Raw genomic sequence first — 17,622 nt, 5'->3', positions numbered from 1 at the left:
AAAGCCCTCAATTCCAGTGTTCATTAATATACCCTCTAATAGTCAAGGGCGGATCCAGAACACAATGTTTTTGGGGGCCCAACAAAAATTTGGTCCCCCCCCCCCCAAGTGGGTCCCAAAAACGACGGCGTGGGGTTCGAGGATTCTAGATGCTCTGTGGTGCGATGCGATCTGAGGCAATTTCTGACCACTTTAACCACATCTTTTGGAGGAAAAGATGGTGGTGTATACGCAGTGTCTGCCTTTACTGCGACGCCACTTAAAAAAAGAAAGGTTTCGTTATTTGGGGGGCCGGGGTATGGCCCCCGTTGGCCCCCTGGATCTGCCCATGCTTGTTGTATGATTCTGCCACTTTGGAGAAATAACTCAATTTACGGATGTTTAGCTGAGTCCTATAACTAAGCCAAATTCGGTCACAATACTTGGGACGTTATTGGTAAAAATGGCCAGATTTATTTTTCGCGAGGTGTTGGTCCTAACCATCGCCAGGAAATAATCCTAATATAATTCCTCTCCTCTCGAAAATGACAACATCCTCGGGGCAATGATTTTACAAAATGCTCGATCCCATTATGCACTTACAATCAAGTGGGACATTTTGTGCAGACCCATAGCCAGGGGCCGGGGGGGGGGGGCTAGTGGGGCTGGGCCCCCCCCTTGGCTAGCACTTGCCCCCCCCCCCCCCATGGCAAAAGCCATTCATATGTATTTTTGTATGGCCCCCGAGTTGGTACTATGCCCCCCCCCCCCCCCATGCCCGGGGCTGGCGACGGCGCTGAATTTATGTCATTTTGTGAAAAAAAGTATCAATGATCAATTGGGGAGGGGGCTAACCACCCCCTTGGATGCAACATTGACTGATCATTAGCAACTAGTACATTTGCCCAAGACCCTCAACAGATTTATGTAACAAGAGACACAAGAGGGGGCTATACATGATTAATGTGTATGCACTATTCAATAGCGGTTAAATTTGGCATTCTGCATGGTTCTGTCAGCTTTTTTGGTGAGTCTTTAACATCTGAAGGTAAAAGACTCACCAAAAAAAAGCTGACTAAATGACACTCAAAGTGATGTTATAAAGGAACAGGGTCCTAAAGTCAAAATATACGATTACCACATTCTTGCCCAATTGTTCAAAACTGTTTCCATAGGCGTAGCCAGCGGGGTCGGGGGTAGCCCCATAAATGTGGCCAATTTACTGGACTACCTCCGTAAATAAAGGCCACACTTCCACCATGTACAAAAACATGTCGAACTTTGTCAAATTTTGATTTTCACATTTAGGCTTAGTATGTAGGGTTTTTTTTGCTTTAGAAGCATACTCACCCTCTTTATAGGCTAATCAGAAAGTGCTGCCCTTTTCAGATGTCTATTTTTTGGTGAAATTTCATGTTGAAATTTTGCTATGCAAACGTGTGCAAACGAATCTGGTAATTTCACGAAAAACAGACATCTGAAAAAGGCAGCACTTTCTGATTAGCCTATAAAGAGGGCGAGTATGCTTCAACACGTGCTTCGCGCGCAATCATATCTCGCGGGGGGGGGGGGGCAGTATCAAAATTCCAGACACCAATAATTTCAATACTTCAAGATTCTATTACAAATACTCAGAAATTTCACAGGTGTTCAGGCCGCACAGAAAAATATTATGATCAACATGTCACCTTTCAGTTTCTTTTCAATTTTTGGTGGGTTGACTGATGACTATTTTGGAGAAATTCTCACCCAAAGTAGACCACCCCTAAACGAACGATGTTCATCGCCCCGACTTCGGTCAATACGTATCGCGATCTCCCCATTAAACAAAAATAAGACACTCATTGTAGCGACGATAACTCAAGATAAACACATTGCACTGAAATGAAATTTCGTCCAATATTTCTCCATAATATCTGACACAAGCCTTTTGAAAACTGACAGGAACCGTGAAAGAATGAATGAAAATAATTAAAAGAAATAATTGGAGTTTTCTCTACGGTAATACGGACTGACACTTTTTCTTACTTTTTCGTCATCAATTTCTTCCAAAAGAGGGCGCGCTACCAAACACTGGTCACCACCGCCCCGACTTCTGTCAATATACGGATCGCGATCTCCCGCTAATTGCAAAAATTATTTAGACACTCTTTGTAGCGACGAAAACTCAAGATATTAAAACAAATTGCATTGAAATGAAATTTCGTCCACTATTTTGCCATGATATTTGACACAAGAAGCTTGACAATTTACAGGAACCGTGAAAGAATGAGGTTTTCCCAAAGCGGAAAAGTAGCCACTATCTTGAAAAACGATCCTTTCACAACAACGTTAAATAGCGCCAGCGCCACTTTCGGCCCAATTGCATCCAAAGTGCTCAGAATTTTTTTCCCCGGCGGCGGACATAATCAGCCAGTTTTAACATTCACGCAATATTCATTTGGTGGTTTCTTACACTTTAGTGTGGCCTGCTGATTCCAAAACTGCATGATGCCACCTTAATTGAAGGTAAGGGACACCAAGAAATAAAATATAGTTTTTGTGCCAATTCAAGGAATATAAGTCCTACAATAAGTCATGGAGCAGCGTATTAAAAAAGTAACCTGTCGAAATATCAGCTCAAAATTTATACTTTCAGGGGCGGCGGAACGCTTTTCAAACTTGGGGGAGGGGGGCAACACCAAAAAGGGTCACTTGCTCAGAAAAGGGTACACCTTCCGTCGGTGTGAAAGTGGAGGAAAAGAACATGGTCCCGTTCGTTTCGCTATAAACCTATATATGACGAGGAACAAAATTATGAATACGTCGTATAAAGAGACTATTGGGCTTTTTTTATCGCGAGTGTTGTTTTTTTTTTATCGCGAGAGGGCACTGATGCTTTTGATGGCCAGTTCGGTGACCATTTTATTCGCGTGAAGAGCACTTTTTTTTTAAGGGCCAGTTTTCCATCTTGAGGGCGCACAATTTTAATGTTGCTCGCGAGCGGGGCACCAATTGTGCTTTCGAGGGGCAGTTTTCCATCTCGAGAAGTTATCGCGAGAGGTATTGTTTTTGATGGCAAATTTTCCATCTCAAGAGGGGCACAAATTTATTGTATTGCGAGAGGGGTATTTGTGTTTCGAGGGGTAGTTTTTCATCTCGAGAAGGTGCACAATCTTATTGCGAGAGGGGTACTTGTGTTTTTTGAGGAACAGTTTTGCATTACAACTACAAGAGAGGAGACTATAGCGCGATCATAATTATACTTTCACACGTGTGCGTTTGAGTAGGCAGTTTTATTTTGATCTCGAGGGGGTACTTTTATAACCGCGAGAGGGGCACTTCTGTTGGTGGGGGGGGGGGCAAGTTCCCCCCCCCCCCCGTCCCTTTATACTTTTGGCGGGAATGGTGAATCTTCACTTTTCTTGATGCCAAGCAACGTTTCTGTTGAAAGCCCTCAATTCTAGTGTTCATTAATATACCCTCTAATAGTCAAGGGCAGATCCAGAACACAATGTTTTGGGGGGCCCAACAAAAATTTGGTCCCCAAAAAAGTGGGTCCCAAAAATGACGGCGTGGGGTTCGAGGATTCTAGATGCTCTGTGGTGCGATGCGATCTGAGGCAATTTCTGACCATTTTAACCATTTTTGGAGGAAAAGATGGTGGTGTATACGCAGTGTCTGCCTTTATTGCGACACCACTTAAAAAAAGGTTTCGTTTTTTGGGGGGCCGGGGCATGGCCCCCGTTTGGCCTCCTGGATCTGCCCTTGCTTGTTGTATGATTCTGCCACTTTGGAGAAATAACTCAATTTACGGATGTTTAGCTGAGTCCTATAACTAAGCCAAATTCGGTCACAATACTTGGGACATTATTGGTAACAATGGCCAGATTTATTTTTCGCGAGGTGTTGGTCCTAACCATCGCGAGGAAATATTATAATTCCTCTCCTCTCGAAAATGACAACATCCTCGGGGCAATGATTTTACAAGATGCTCGATCCCATTATGTACTTACAATCAAGTGGGATATTTTCACAATATTTTGGCATTTCTTGTTTTTGAATGTTTGCAAAGGGTGTCAGTATACCTTTAACAATAACACACGACTCAGGAGACTGTCAAGCTAAATTGCCGAACGTTTTATTCAAGTATTTACAACCAAAACCATTGAATCAAAAAGTGAAATAAACTCTTTTCGTAAAAATAATGCATCTTGAATAAATTTAAAAATTATATGGGTTTAGTGAAACATGCGAGGTTTCCGAAATTATAGGGGAATTGTGCCTTGCAGTATACCACATTGTGTCCCCCCCCCCCCAAAAAAAAGTTTTGCAAGCAGATATCCTTTAATTTTTCAAAACAAACTACTTAACTTGAGTATTTCATCTTGATGGAGCATATTGATTATACTCTTGTGTATATTCAGTAAAAATGTCATGGAAATCCATTCATGCAAACCAGAGATCTAACAGATTATAAAAGGCTAAGGGATTTATCAGAGTGAAAAGGCCCATGACAATCTGATGCGCTGATGTCACTAACTATGTAAATCCCATTGGAATGGGTGAGAAACCCACAACCTTTTAGCAATCTGTCAGATCTCTGGTTTGTATAAACTGATTTCCATGGCATTTTCACTAATTTTACACAAGAGTATAATATATATATGTATGTTCCATCAAGATGAAATGCGTATGTTAAGTAGTTTTTGAGAAAGGATATCTGCTTGCACAACTGATTTGGGGAACACCCTGTAAATTGGTGTATAACTAAAGGGATAAGGGGCACGCCCCACCCCCCGCCGGGCTTGTGCCCCCCCCCCCCCCCCCCGCTCATAATTTGCAGAATACAATCATGAGCTTTGTATTGTCCAATTCAAGTGTGGCCACAAGTAATTATCCATCACGATTATTTATTTTTTTGAGAGAGCAATTTATTGTAATTTATAGGGCCATAGACCTTTACTTTATCTTTTATGTGGGCCCTATTTTCTTTGAATTTTCTACTCTTTTAATGCTAAGTTTGCTTCTGAATTTTCTAAACTACAAGCCGTAAACAAAGGGATCACTACAAACAATGTACAACATGTTCTATTCTTGCGATTTGGTACATAGGTCCTAGGCTGATAAGAAGTGTCGACCTCAGCAGATAACACTATACAAACCCGAAGGCAGATGTGTTTTACTATAATTACATGTAAACTGTTCCTAAAACCAGGGTTCGGTCGAGACCCATGTGGTTAATCAACTTTCATCGAACACACCGTACTTGGGGATGAGGGTACTTTATAACTCACGCGCAGGTGCAAGATACGTCACGACTCACCACCGGTTCATCATGGATCGACCCCTCACCAAGTTACCATGACAGACAGCATATGGGGATAAGGCACATATGTTTTAGAGAATAAAAATAACTATTATTTGGTACTTTCCACATCTCTTCAAACTCATCTTCCATGTTGACCATATAACGCTTAACTGTATGAAGGCCCCCTTTAATGGCGAAAGCAGGCATTGTACAAAGTCTGCCCCATGACAGATTATCCGAGCAAAAGCTGGCAACATGATTTCGGTACGAGCTTAGTGTGATTGATTTATCGGTAAAATCATTAATTTTCAAAACGGGCAAGTTTGCACTCTAGGCCTATTTTTTTTGTCCGTAACACCAGATGAGTGCTTTGAATGGTACCGGGTAGGCCTAACAGTGACGCACTTTAAAAAAAAAGTTGAGTTTCAACAACGTCGGATTCCGTCGACGGTCGACCTGAGGCTGTATTGATATTGGCGGCGACATACTTCTGGTTCTGATATAATGATGATTATCAGTACTTGTTTTTCCTGTGAATGAAGAAAGAAACAATGATTTTAAGAAAAACAATGCATGTTTGCCTTGAGAAAAAAAACATTTTAACCCAAAACTATCGTGAAGACCAGCTGCCTGTAGTGAAACGCAACAGTACGAATGTTTTCATCATTTTTCTTACTGCATTCGCTCGCAGCACGGATTGGCCATACTGAAGAAAAGAGATACCTAGCTAACAAAAATCATTAATGTGACCGAAACTTGTTAGTCAGTCTGCAAAGGGTCTTTTTTTTGGGGGGGGGGGTTAATATAGTCGACTTACGACTGCTGAAGAGAGACGAGGATGATCAACATAATGAGGAAGACGACGGCAGCGGGCGCTATAGCACCCAGGATGAGCAGACCAGTCGAGAAACAGCCTGTACAGGAGACAGTCATGGGGCGAGATGGTTAACTTTATCCACTTGGATCCAAGCCACCGAGTTACATCATACAAAATATGAAAATAATGAAAGTTTATAAGTCCAATGGTAAGAATACTTTCATAAGGTGACAGATGGAATGTTCCATTCCACGAGGTGAAGCCGAGTTAAATGGAACATTCCATATGCCACCGAATGAAATTATTGCTTGCACTAAAAAATATATTTTTTTTTTTTCTTTTTTTTCTTTTAGAATTCCCGAATAAATCCTCCTATAAATCTGATTGGTGAATAGTTTTAAAGTGGACTAGAACTTCGGCTCGGTCTTGGGTTGGGACGATTAAGATTTTATCTCACTTTCAATTCAATATGGCTGACTCGTGAATAAGGCCCATATTCTCCAAGTTTGTGAGAGATGCTATAAGCCTACCGTCTTCGGGTTGTTCAGGCGGTGCAATCGGCGGCAGCGGTATCTGGGCAGTCGGCCAGTTGGGGTCTGGGACGAACGGGAAGGCAGGGTTCCCGGGCGGTATCGAACCACCGGCAGGCCGGTTCGGATCCTCTTCAGGGGGTAGTTTCGGACCGGCCCCAGTTGGGTCGCCTGGTACCGGTTGCCCTGGTGGAACATTTCCCACGTTGGTATCGAAACAGTCGTACTCTATGACCTGCTCTGTGAAGGCAATTCAAAATGAACCATTGGGATGTATGTGAATTGTTTTGTTTTGCTGAAAAGAACACTTGCTTTTTTTGTGACCCGTAGACAAAAGTTTAAAACGGTGTTTGTGTTTAAAATTCCGTAACTTGAAAAAGTACATGAGTGATTTGAATGATTCTTGTACTAAAAGAAAGCTTATGAATCGGGCTGTCATATCCTAGTTTTGAAAGTGCTACATGCAGAACTTCACAACAACAAAAAGTCCCAATATTTGGGATTTTTTTTTTACTCACCCTGTAGATAATAATGCGGACTTGTGAGGACTTGGTCTATATCAAGTGCCCACTCGCCAAGTCCTAAAACAATCTACAGGCCAAGAAATGTGGGGACCGTGGGCTATAAGGCCCATCCAGGCACGCTTTATACCACGAAGGCCCCTTCAACAAAGTTGTAACTCGACTCGAGTCCCAATTTTTGGTGACTCGACTCAACTCGAGTCCCAACGGGTAAATAACTCGGCTCGAGTCACTGAGAGCAAATGGACTGGACTTGACTCGGGTTGAAATGTTAAATTATAACGGAAGAAGACATTCTAAACATGTCAGTGACAAAAATCGCCGTCATCGATGCCAAAATGCCAGTCAATACTGGTTACAAAACTTTTTTTCCAGAAAAGTTGTGCATACATCGATTATTATACATGTAGTTTATAATTATGTCCAGGTTTTGGAATTAAGGAAACTAAACCTTTCCTGCAAAGACGGCCTTGATTTTTCGTCTTCAGTTTTTCTTTAGAGGAATAAAGACTTGCTGACAAATTTCTTAAATAAAAAAGAACACCCGACGACGCTTGCCCCCACTCGACACGTCATTGTTGACAACGTGGAAGAATTTCGCAGGAGATTTCGCAGGGAATGTCGCCTTGTTCGGGTCATGTTTTGGAGGTCAGATGTTTTAGTGAGGGGGAAATGCTAATCAGTACTGTCATCCGTTGTCATCACTGATCATTACGCTGCAGACTTCGGGTCATACAACGGCCTGCATTCTACCACTGATGTGATGGGCAACGGTATACGGCTATTGGTGACCAACAAATTTAGCGGTCAAACGTTCATATCAATCAGTCGAGTTTGAACTAATTACCGGATGACCTGTATTGTTCTGTGCGTGGGTAATTAGTGGGATTTAACTTTTCACGTCATCTGGCGGCGATTGAGCACAAGCGCCGTGATATGGGATAAATATAAAAACCGTCTTCATTATGAACTAGCTAAAAATAGGCGCCACTTGTTTTTGTTTTGCTTGGTCCCTATAGGCCTATGGGATTCTTCTGAAAGTTTTGTCATTTTTAGAACCATACCACGCCCTGTTTGTACATAAGGGCACGTTTCCTGCGCTCGTGTGGACTTTTTTTAAGTTTTTTTTTTGCGATGAAAGAAATGGTGGGAAAATCAAGCGTATTTCTGTGGCAAGGTTTGGAAAGTCTAAGGTCTGTGATATGCGAGCAGATTCGGTGATTAATTATGCAACTATACTTTACCTCGAGATTCTGACCATTCAGCGGGCGCCTTCTAGGCATATAGCGGGTGTTCGCTAACCCGTTTTGAAAGCCAATGTCGGGAAATAAATGTGAAGTTGAATTGAATCGAATTAAATTGAATCTGTGCCCAGTGTTTTGTTACAAAAACATGGCATCCAAATTGACCAATCAACAATTCAATTCAGGAATGAAAATGACGTCATGTCGACTCTGATTGGCTGGCGCGCCGGGGTCGCATAAATTTGCGTGCTTAGATATATGAGACGTTGGACCGGAGGCAGAGAGGGCTATACATTGGTCAAGTGATACTCGGACTAGCATTTGGTTGCATGAATTAAAAGTTCTCAGTAAAGCAACGCAGTCTGGTTCCCTAGACCTGACAATTATTCCCGACGTTCACGTCTAAATTGTAGGTCAGGCAGCCTCCGTGGCTAAATATAAACATTTTCAAAGCTCGGCTTCGTTTTCGATTTCGCTTTATCACTTATAGCTTTTAATGTTCTGATCAAATTTGTAAAGAAATCACTTGCTTCGTAATATCATACAATTATGATTATACAGTTTGATATTTCTGTAAGATAACATTGACTAATGTTGATCTGGAATCTTCAAAATTAGGCACCCAAATAGCACTGTTAGCAGGCGGAGCCGAATGAAGACCGAGTTTTGGAAAATCTCGGTAACGGTCGTCAAATTCAAAATAGTAAATGACGCAGCAAAAAGTTTGCTCATACAATTCGAGTATACTTGATGCACAAAATCGTCGTTGAATGTCAAGTGTTCTTAATGAAACCAATGAATACTAAATATCAACTAATTTTAAAAAGTTTTTAATAAGCAATTAGCAGTTAATTAAACCTTATATGCCTATTATACTCGGAAATACTCGGGCGCTATCCAATTGTCGACGAAATGAACTCGGCAAACTTCGGACATTTCCGGAAAAAGGAGGAATTCCTCCCGTTTTAGTCACGTGACGTGCATTATAATACAAAGTTTTACCGGAGGCTACCTGACCTAAGTATCATCAGGAATAGTCAGAATCTTTTGGTCTGGGAACCAGGCTATAAAGGAACGTAGAGAGTAATGTGGCTGAGACATCTTTGTTTGCTTTAGTTGGTCTTTTGTCCCAATACATGCATGGCGGTTCCTTGCAAGGAGATTAGGAGACTATACTTAACACTTTTTAATATAAACATTGTTGTGATCGATGTAATTGTGAAAGATCACAAGTCAATCACAACTCTATCACAAGTCTATCACAAGTGAACCAGTCCCAGGTCAACTAACATGGTTTTTAAATGAATTGTGACAAAGGCACTCATTTGGTTATCGTTTTTCCTCTGTTATTTGAGATTGGAGTTGCGGCTTACTTTTGACCGAATTTGTGATGTACAGGGTGAGTAAAAAAAAACCCGAAACCCAAATGTCGGGACTATTGTTTTAGTGAAGTTCTGCATGTAGCACTTTCAAAATCTAGGATATGAAAACCCTATTCATAAACTTTGTTGTAGTACAAGAATCATTTAAATCACTCATGTACTTTTTAAGTTACGGAATTTTAAACACAACCGCCGTTTTAAGGTTCTGTCCACGGATCACAAAAAGGTCAGTGTTCTTTAGCAAAACGAAAACAATTCACATAGGGATGTGCGTGAATTGTTTTCGTTTTGCTGAACTTTTTTTTGTGATCCGTGGACAGAACTTTAAAACGGTTGTTGTCTTTAACATTCCGTAACTTGAAAAGTACATGTGTGATTCGAATGATTCTTGTAGTAAAAGAAAACTTGTAAATTGGGCTTTCATATCCTAGATTTGCAAAGGGCTACATGAAAAACTTCATTAAAACAATAGTCCCGACATTTGGGTTTCGGGTTTTTTTTACTCACCCTGTATATGATTGTGATCCATCAAAAGTAGCTTTACTATAAACTGTTGTTGATCAGGCCTTGCCGCCTTAGCTGCCGAGATGGAACCAACAATAGATCTTTCTCAGGATACGCCATCTTGAAAATGAAAGCGAGACAACTAACGCAAACAAACATGGCGGCGTAATAGTGTGTGCGGTGAATGAGTGACTCTCACAAAGTTACAGCAGATTGACAATCTTATAAATGGATGGATAGCTCAAATTCCCCGAAATATCAATTCGTATTCTAGGTAGGTCATGTCTCATTGCATTTTGATGAAAGATCTTAGAAGACAAAGCCTAAAACGGAACTTAAGTTTTATGTTCTAAGATCATTCTTCAAAATGCAATGAGACATGACCTATACCTAGAATACGGACTGGTGTTTTTTTTTTTTGGGGGGGGGGGAGTTTGAGCTATCCATCCATTTATAAAACTGTCAATCTGCTGTAACTTTGCAAGAGTCACGTCGTTCGCCGCACACACTATTTTCTCTGCCATGTTTGTTGCTGTTATTTGCCTCGCTATGATTTTCAAGATTGTTGTCGGCTCCTCAACAGTCGACAACCTTAAGTCAACAGTGCTTCCTTGAAGCAAGAATGGTTTAAAATTGACTATAATCATGAAGGTAAAGACTATCGAGCGAGAGACAACCGATAGCAGTATAGATGGCATTACCAACCTGTTCCGTGGTTCACACGAGTACACAACTGCCGAATTAACCTGTAGCCAACCGGGAATCCGTAAGATGTTCCCAGTCCAAAGCCGTAGACGATCGCTCCGAATCTCGTGAATAGCGAGGGGTTGGCAATGGTGTTGGCACCGCGGGCGATCTCAAAGGAGCGATCGGCGCCGTAGGTGGCCAGCCTCCCGAAGGCAGGTACATACCTCCTGCTGTCCAGGACCGGAATGTTGTTCAGGCTGACGGCGAAGAGTGCCTCAGCAGATACAGAGATGCAGATGAAGCTCCTAAGAGGCTGCCGCTGCTGTAGCAGCGACGACTCGTTGAAGGTCCCGAAAGTCACCGTGCCCATAATGTACTGTTCAACGGGAGGAACAATGGTCATGAAAGGGTCTCCCATCATGTCGCTCTCGAAGCCTTTAGCGTACTGAACCACTAGAACCGGCCGGCTTGCCGTGATGGCTACAGGGAACGGGGACACCTGGTCGTACTCTCTGAACTCCCCCATCTGCATCAACCAGGTGTTGGTGCCGGCGACGTTGATCTCCGTCTGCTGGCGAGCCGCGATCACCCGGAAGATGAACCCCGAGGTCCGGTTGACGAAGGGCAGGAGGGTGAACCGTTTGCCCCAGGTGGACACCGGCGGTATCATCTCCACCAGGTGATCGCACCGGTACACACCGGCCGGTACGAGTGTGCAGGAGGCCCCCGAGGATACCGACACGGGTTTGTTGGATCGGATGTGGGAACCGGTCAGGTCGGCAGCACTTTGGAACTGGATCGACTGGAACCGCTGCAGATCCACGATGATGGTCTGTCCGGGCTGGTACAGTCGGGCTCTCCATCGGATCTGCCTCGTAGGGGATATCCAGACTCTGGTGTAATCCTGCGTGCCGGAAATAACGAACTGAGACTGCTCTATAGGGACGGGGTCGTACGAAGCTATGATGTACTCCGTTCCGAGCCCATCCGTTGGAATGGCCAGGAATCCGTCGTTGGTGTTGGAGATGGAGTTGACAGCATGAACGGTGACAAATTGCTGGGCCAGCACGTAGACCGTACCGTTCTGGAAGCCCGTACCGATAGCCGCTGCGATGGGCGGGATGTCCACGAACCGTGTCTGTTGCTCGGGAACCGTGACGAACCGAAGGATGTTGAGCTCTGGGACGGTGATGCGCACCATCGTGTCGCCCGGTGAGTTGCCGCCGATGATGAGGATGAGACGCTCCGGAATCTGAAAGTTGCTCATGAAGCAGAAGATGAAATCTACTCCTCTCGTATCCGGTGCTGTGGAGAGAGTAAATGAGGATGCGCATCATTGCTTGTATGTGAAAATATCTCAGATTTAGTGGTGGATTAAAGTCTCTATGACAAAGATTTCAAAGAAGATACAGTAGGCTGACGCCTTGCGGTCTCAAAATGAATATAAAAAGTGAAAACGAAACATGCAATGTAAGAAGGAGTGTAAGGTATGGCGTAAGAGGCAGGTAAATACAATCCGTAAGAAAAATGTCTCTTAAATTTTAATATCTTTTTTTTCACTCTCTTTCGCCCTCGTCTTAACGTATGCCCGACAAAGGGAGTTATTGATTGACCTGAGTTGTGCATGAAATAAAAACTAGCAAGACAACACCGTCTAAGTTTGTTTGAAGTAGGTTCGATGTGTCTGGATTTGGTGGCAAAGTTTGTGACCCAAAGGGTATAGGCCAACCTATAAACATGATAAACCGTGCTTATAAAGCGCATTTCACACAAGGTCCCAATGCGCTGTACACGAGTCATTATTACCCCTATACTCGTTGGGCCAATGAAACATTCCAAAGACCACCTCAGCTCCCTGGGAAGTATACAGCTCGATGATGCCATTTCGCCACTAGGCAGCTCAACCACAATATACCATCTCTGCCCTCACAGGTACCCATTTTACCCCTGGGTGATGGGGAGAAGCAATGAGTGACGAAGTGCCTTGCCCAAGGGCACACACACACGCACCATAACCCCAGGCAGGACTCGAACCCACAACCTGCATAATCTCCCCCAGATCACGAATTCAATGCTCCACACCACGAGGGTAGCAGACCAGTAAATAAACTTCCATAGACCCCAATGGTAAATGCTCCCACTTCAAAAATTCGGGAAAAATAATTACAACTCTCCAAGGTGTTCGAGACACACATCAAATTAAAGCTTATTTCATCATCTTTCATTTTCTTTTCAATTTTCGTGGGGTCAACTGATGACTTTTAGGAGAAATTTCCATCTGAAGATGATCACCCCTAAAAATAGTCCTGAAGCCCATCGCCATTTTGAAAAACGATGCCTACACTTCATTGCAAAATAGAGCGCTTTTAGGGTCCAAATTACATCCAAATTACACAGAACTGCAAGCTCCCAGTCCTGTGCACAGCTTCCACCCATATTTTGTACAAACCCTCAAGTTCATGGCCCACAGCATGCTCAAATACCGAAGATTTTGAGGGCATGCAAATCGTGATTTGGCCGGCGCAGGCAATTTCGGACCGATTTACTGGTCTGCACCCCGAGGCCACGGCACTCCATGTTGTACATGTTCACGGCTCATTACCCTACTTTACGCAGGGCACTGTGGGCACATACCCGGCCATGGTACCTTTCTTTTTCGTTCATAACTGTGATGAGCTTCTTTTGTGTGTGTGTTAAACATATTTGAAAACCAGCTGTGAAAAAAAAATTGGATCAACAGTTCTTTCATTCGAGGACCGTAGAATAATTATCAGTGACAATTACATAACGCTTTGTCCGATTCGACTACATCTTTGAAGATTGAACAAGCATGAACCTCGTTTCTCAAAATGCAAATACAAATGCATGTATAGATGAAAACGGTATTCTATGAGTATGACCGAGATCTGGATTAAGATTGCCAAAATGACCTTTGGGTTGAAGTTTAGTCACCGGTCCGACATTGAATATTGGCCTAACCGGGATTTGCCTTTATAGGGCATCCGGCCCTCCGTGCGCCGTCCCCGAGGATAGACCTTCATCTTTATGGTAATCCGGGTCAACTTAAAAATAAATGAGAGAAAGATTTGTTTCGCTATTATGCTTCATGAAAAGGGTTGACGATTGATATTGGGTTAGAGGTCATGCACATCACTTCTGTAAATAATTCCACGGAGTGCTGTAACGAGATAAAAAGTGAGTCATTTCCCCTCGCACGGTTGCTTGAAGACGAAAATATCTGACTTGGACGAAGTCTTCAAACCACAGGAAGTTTCACAACTGCACGTATCGTTCGATTATTACTAAGGCTTTCTCGTGCAGCTATGCCTATTAAAAAAAGTTAACAAAACGCCTAGATACGTTTGTATCATAATTGACCCGGTGTAGTGTGAGATTTGACTCTTACAAAAACGCACTCGCGCTTGCATTGCGCATGCTTTTGCGAACATTATTTGCCACTTGTGAGGGTTCGAGTCCACAATGGGGAAACAGATATCAGATTTCGCGGGAATCTAAATTTCATATCACAGAACAGAACCGTTTGTTGAAAGTTGGCATCACATGACCACAACATTTAGTTTTGTAAACAAATGTCACATTGTCTAGTGGACAGCCCCTAAATTGGCATTTGTGTAGAATCACCAGTAACCCATAATGTAAAATAAGCTATAATATCTTGGGGGAAAAACATTTGATTTTCGACTTCCGGTACCTGCGTTCTACTTTGATCAACCTGAAGTTGTTAAATTCACACTATGGTCTATGCTTGATGAAAATAGAACTGATAGTTTTGAGGGTATCAACGTTATACAGGATCCTGACAGGCGTGCCAAACAAAAAAGCAATAACATTTTGGTATTAGGCAGGCAAGTTTTATGCCTTAAAATCCTACTTCTGACTAGACTTTTTAGTCCATCTTTCGACGCCTCTTTATTGGCGGATCCGAAGGGATTTTTTTTTTTAAATAGCAGCGAAGACACCTTGTTGTCTTGAATTTTTCCGAGGAAATAAAGTAACACATTGCGCATCTCCCTCGTAAGCCACCAGCTATACACAAACCTTTAAGGTTTAATATTACAATATGGAAATAGCGCACGGTATTTAATACCCTGCCCCGCCCCGCCCCGTGCCGCCCCGTCCCGGTGACCCTCGTCTGAAATGGGTGCTAGCGTTCCATTTCGGGAATACAGTTGCAAACCAAGCGGTTTGTAACGCCCCACACCCCCCTCCATCGCCACCCCCCCCCCCTCTCCACACCCAACCTCCAATGAGAAAAAAAAGTAAAAGACGATTTGCAAAGCTTTACAAAAATCACAGCTTCTCTAAACAAAAATTAGCTACCTCAGCAAAGCAACACATACTATAAGCCTAAGTCCAACAAGTTTGTATCTATGACAATAATACTTACCCGGTCTCAATATGGACGGAGTCTGGTTAGGTGGGAGTCGCCTCTGGCAGTTCACAGTGGCAACAAAGGAGGCCACAACCGCCAAAAATAATAAAGCTGTCTTGGGTTCCATCTCTATAAGTACTCTATTAACAAAATGTGAAGAAGAAAAGGCGCGCAAAAGCAACCTTGATATACAGACACGTAAACGCAGAGCGCAGGAATACGCGGTTGTCTTTCCAGCTAAAAAAGTTCAAGAAAGGTTGTTTCTGAAGACTCGCGTTACAACTTGCAAGTATATCTTCCGGTCGACAACAACCTCCACGAGGTCGACAGCGAACCCCACGAAGTTCGACAACGAAGTTCGAGGCACTCCGAAGACTTTACTGCGACACGTATTTCCAAATCTGCAAGCGAATTGCTCACACAGCAGCCTGGTTCCTAGCGTCGTTCAGCACAACACGACGGTACACGTCTTACACATCCCAACGTGTCGGCAGTGCGACAAGGAGTTGTGCCAAGTTGTTGGTCCCTTGAGTGGCCAAGATGGCGGCAGGTTTCTTGGGAGTTGTAGGACCACAGTGTACCGTCTGGCACTGCGGCTGAGTCAGCCTGACGTGACGCTTACAACCCTCGACTTCCTCTCGGCATTGAATCAGCTGAATTTGCGGACATCCAATCAGGGTGCCCTTCCCATAAGTCTCTGGGGTTTATGCTGTGGTTTCCCGCATACCCCCCCCCCCCCCCCCGGTGATGCGTCCCTTTCATAACGAATTTGAACCCGGCTTCTGGCACTTCAGTGAGCCAAAAAGAAAAGCTCACCGTTTTATAAACGGAATTATTTCTTACAACGGTAATTAAGCAGGATGTTTTGGGTTCGAGGGTTCAACTTATATACCGCTTGACATGAAGTGCTTTTAGTATCACGATTTATTACCTACTCCAAGGAGGTTATTATGTTTGCATCGGCGTTTGTTTGTTGGTTGGTTGCTTTATCTGTTAACAAGATAACGCAAATAAATACGGACAGATTTGCATGATTTGTTTTAAGGGTGGCCCTTGGTACAAGTACAACTCGATTAGATTTTGGAAGTGATCCGGATCTGGGTCTGGATCCAGGAATTTTAATTTTTTTTTAATGATTGTTCACCATTTATGCGAGTATTTCTTTTGGGTGTACTGACAATATGGCGGGGAATCGTTTAGCCTTGGCGGAGATATGCGCTCTCTGAGAGCTTTCTGGTTTTGTTTAAAAGCCTTATAGTAACTTGTTAGTGTTTAATTTATGACTTATTAAGTTGTTATTTTCATTCAGTAACAATAAACGCACAAAAGGTTCACGCGTGTGCACATTCCAGCAAAACAAAGGCGAATCTCACTGAGATAAAACGTGCACGATTTGAGGCAGAGGGGTACCCCGTGTCCCTATTTACCTAACACATCTCCCTAGATGTCTCAAAAGATCTCCCAAGATTTAGGGAACACGATGACCTACACAAAAAAGGGGATCCCTCTAGTCGCATATCTTGCTTCATAATTTTATGTGTACAGGGTGACCCAAAAATGCAACCATAAAACATTTGCCTAAACAACGATTGGTGGATTTTTATGTTTTTGGTATCAGATTAAAGCTGGGAGCTTTTTCGTTCATTCATGAAAAAAACTCTTTTTGGGTTGCTGAGAAAATGCCAATTTTGTTAAAGCAGTCATTTTTCATCCTAGTTGTACATAAAAAACTACAAGTAAGGGATTTTCACTGTACATGCGCATGTCTTAATCCTTACAAACAACATGGCGCATAATATATGGAAATGCATTTTATTTTCCACCCGAACGGGTATCTCGTCCTTTTAGTCCTATTTTAAACCCTTTTAGCATGATAAATATGTCAAAATACAAAAGAAATTGCACAAAATGTAGGATAATTGTTAATAGCACAGTAGGCTTACAGTAAAATGTTTCACTGTTTGAAGTTCTTCTGTACAGGATGAAAGCCGACAACTTTTACATCATTGGCATTTTCTCAGCAACCCAAAGGTCTATTTTCATGATTTGTTTTCTTCAATAATTGAGAGAAAAAGCAAAACATAAAAATGGACCGATCTTTTTTTTTTTTAAAGGCAAACGTTTTAGGGTAAGTGCATTTTGTTTTGGGTCACCCTGTAGAGAAACTTTGTAATCTGAACATCGCTCCTTTAACTAGAAGGCTTGTGTCATTATCACGCCCTCAAAACAATGAGTATGTCATTACTTGACGGAAAATATTTAATGTCATCCTTTT

At 42.7% G+C, this 17,622-nt stretch overlaps 1 protein-coding gene across 1 annotated transcript; it reads right to left on the bottom strand.

Annotated features, from left to right (window-relative positions):
* Positions 1-4,784: 4,784 nt before the first annotated feature.
* LOC119721980 (IgGFc-binding protein-like) lies at positions 4,785-16,076 on the bottom strand. Its single transcript, XM_038191958.1, has 5 exons — positions 15,363-16,076; positions 10,973-12,259; positions 6,617-6,856; positions 6,087-6,183; positions 4,785-5,799 (listed from the first exon to the last, which is right to left on the bottom strand). Exons 1-5 carry the CDS (start codon positions 15,472-15,474, stop codon positions 5,784-5,786), a joined length of 1,752 nt encoding a protein of 583 aa, XP_038047886.1. The 5' UTR covers positions 15,475-16,076; the 3' UTR covers positions 4,785-5,783.
* Positions 16,077-17,622: the final 1,546 nt, after the last annotated feature.

This window comes from Patiria miniata, unplaced genomic scaffold (genome assembly GCF_015706575.1).
Source record: "Patiria miniata isolate m_02_andy unplaced genomic scaffold, ASM1570657v1 HiC_scaffold_14, whole genome shotgun sequence".
Classification (NCBI taxonomy): domain Eukaryota; kingdom Metazoa; phylum Echinodermata; class Asteroidea; order Valvatida; family Asterinidae; genus Patiria; species Patiria miniata.
This window is presented reverse-complemented; position numbering and strand designations above follow the sequence as displayed.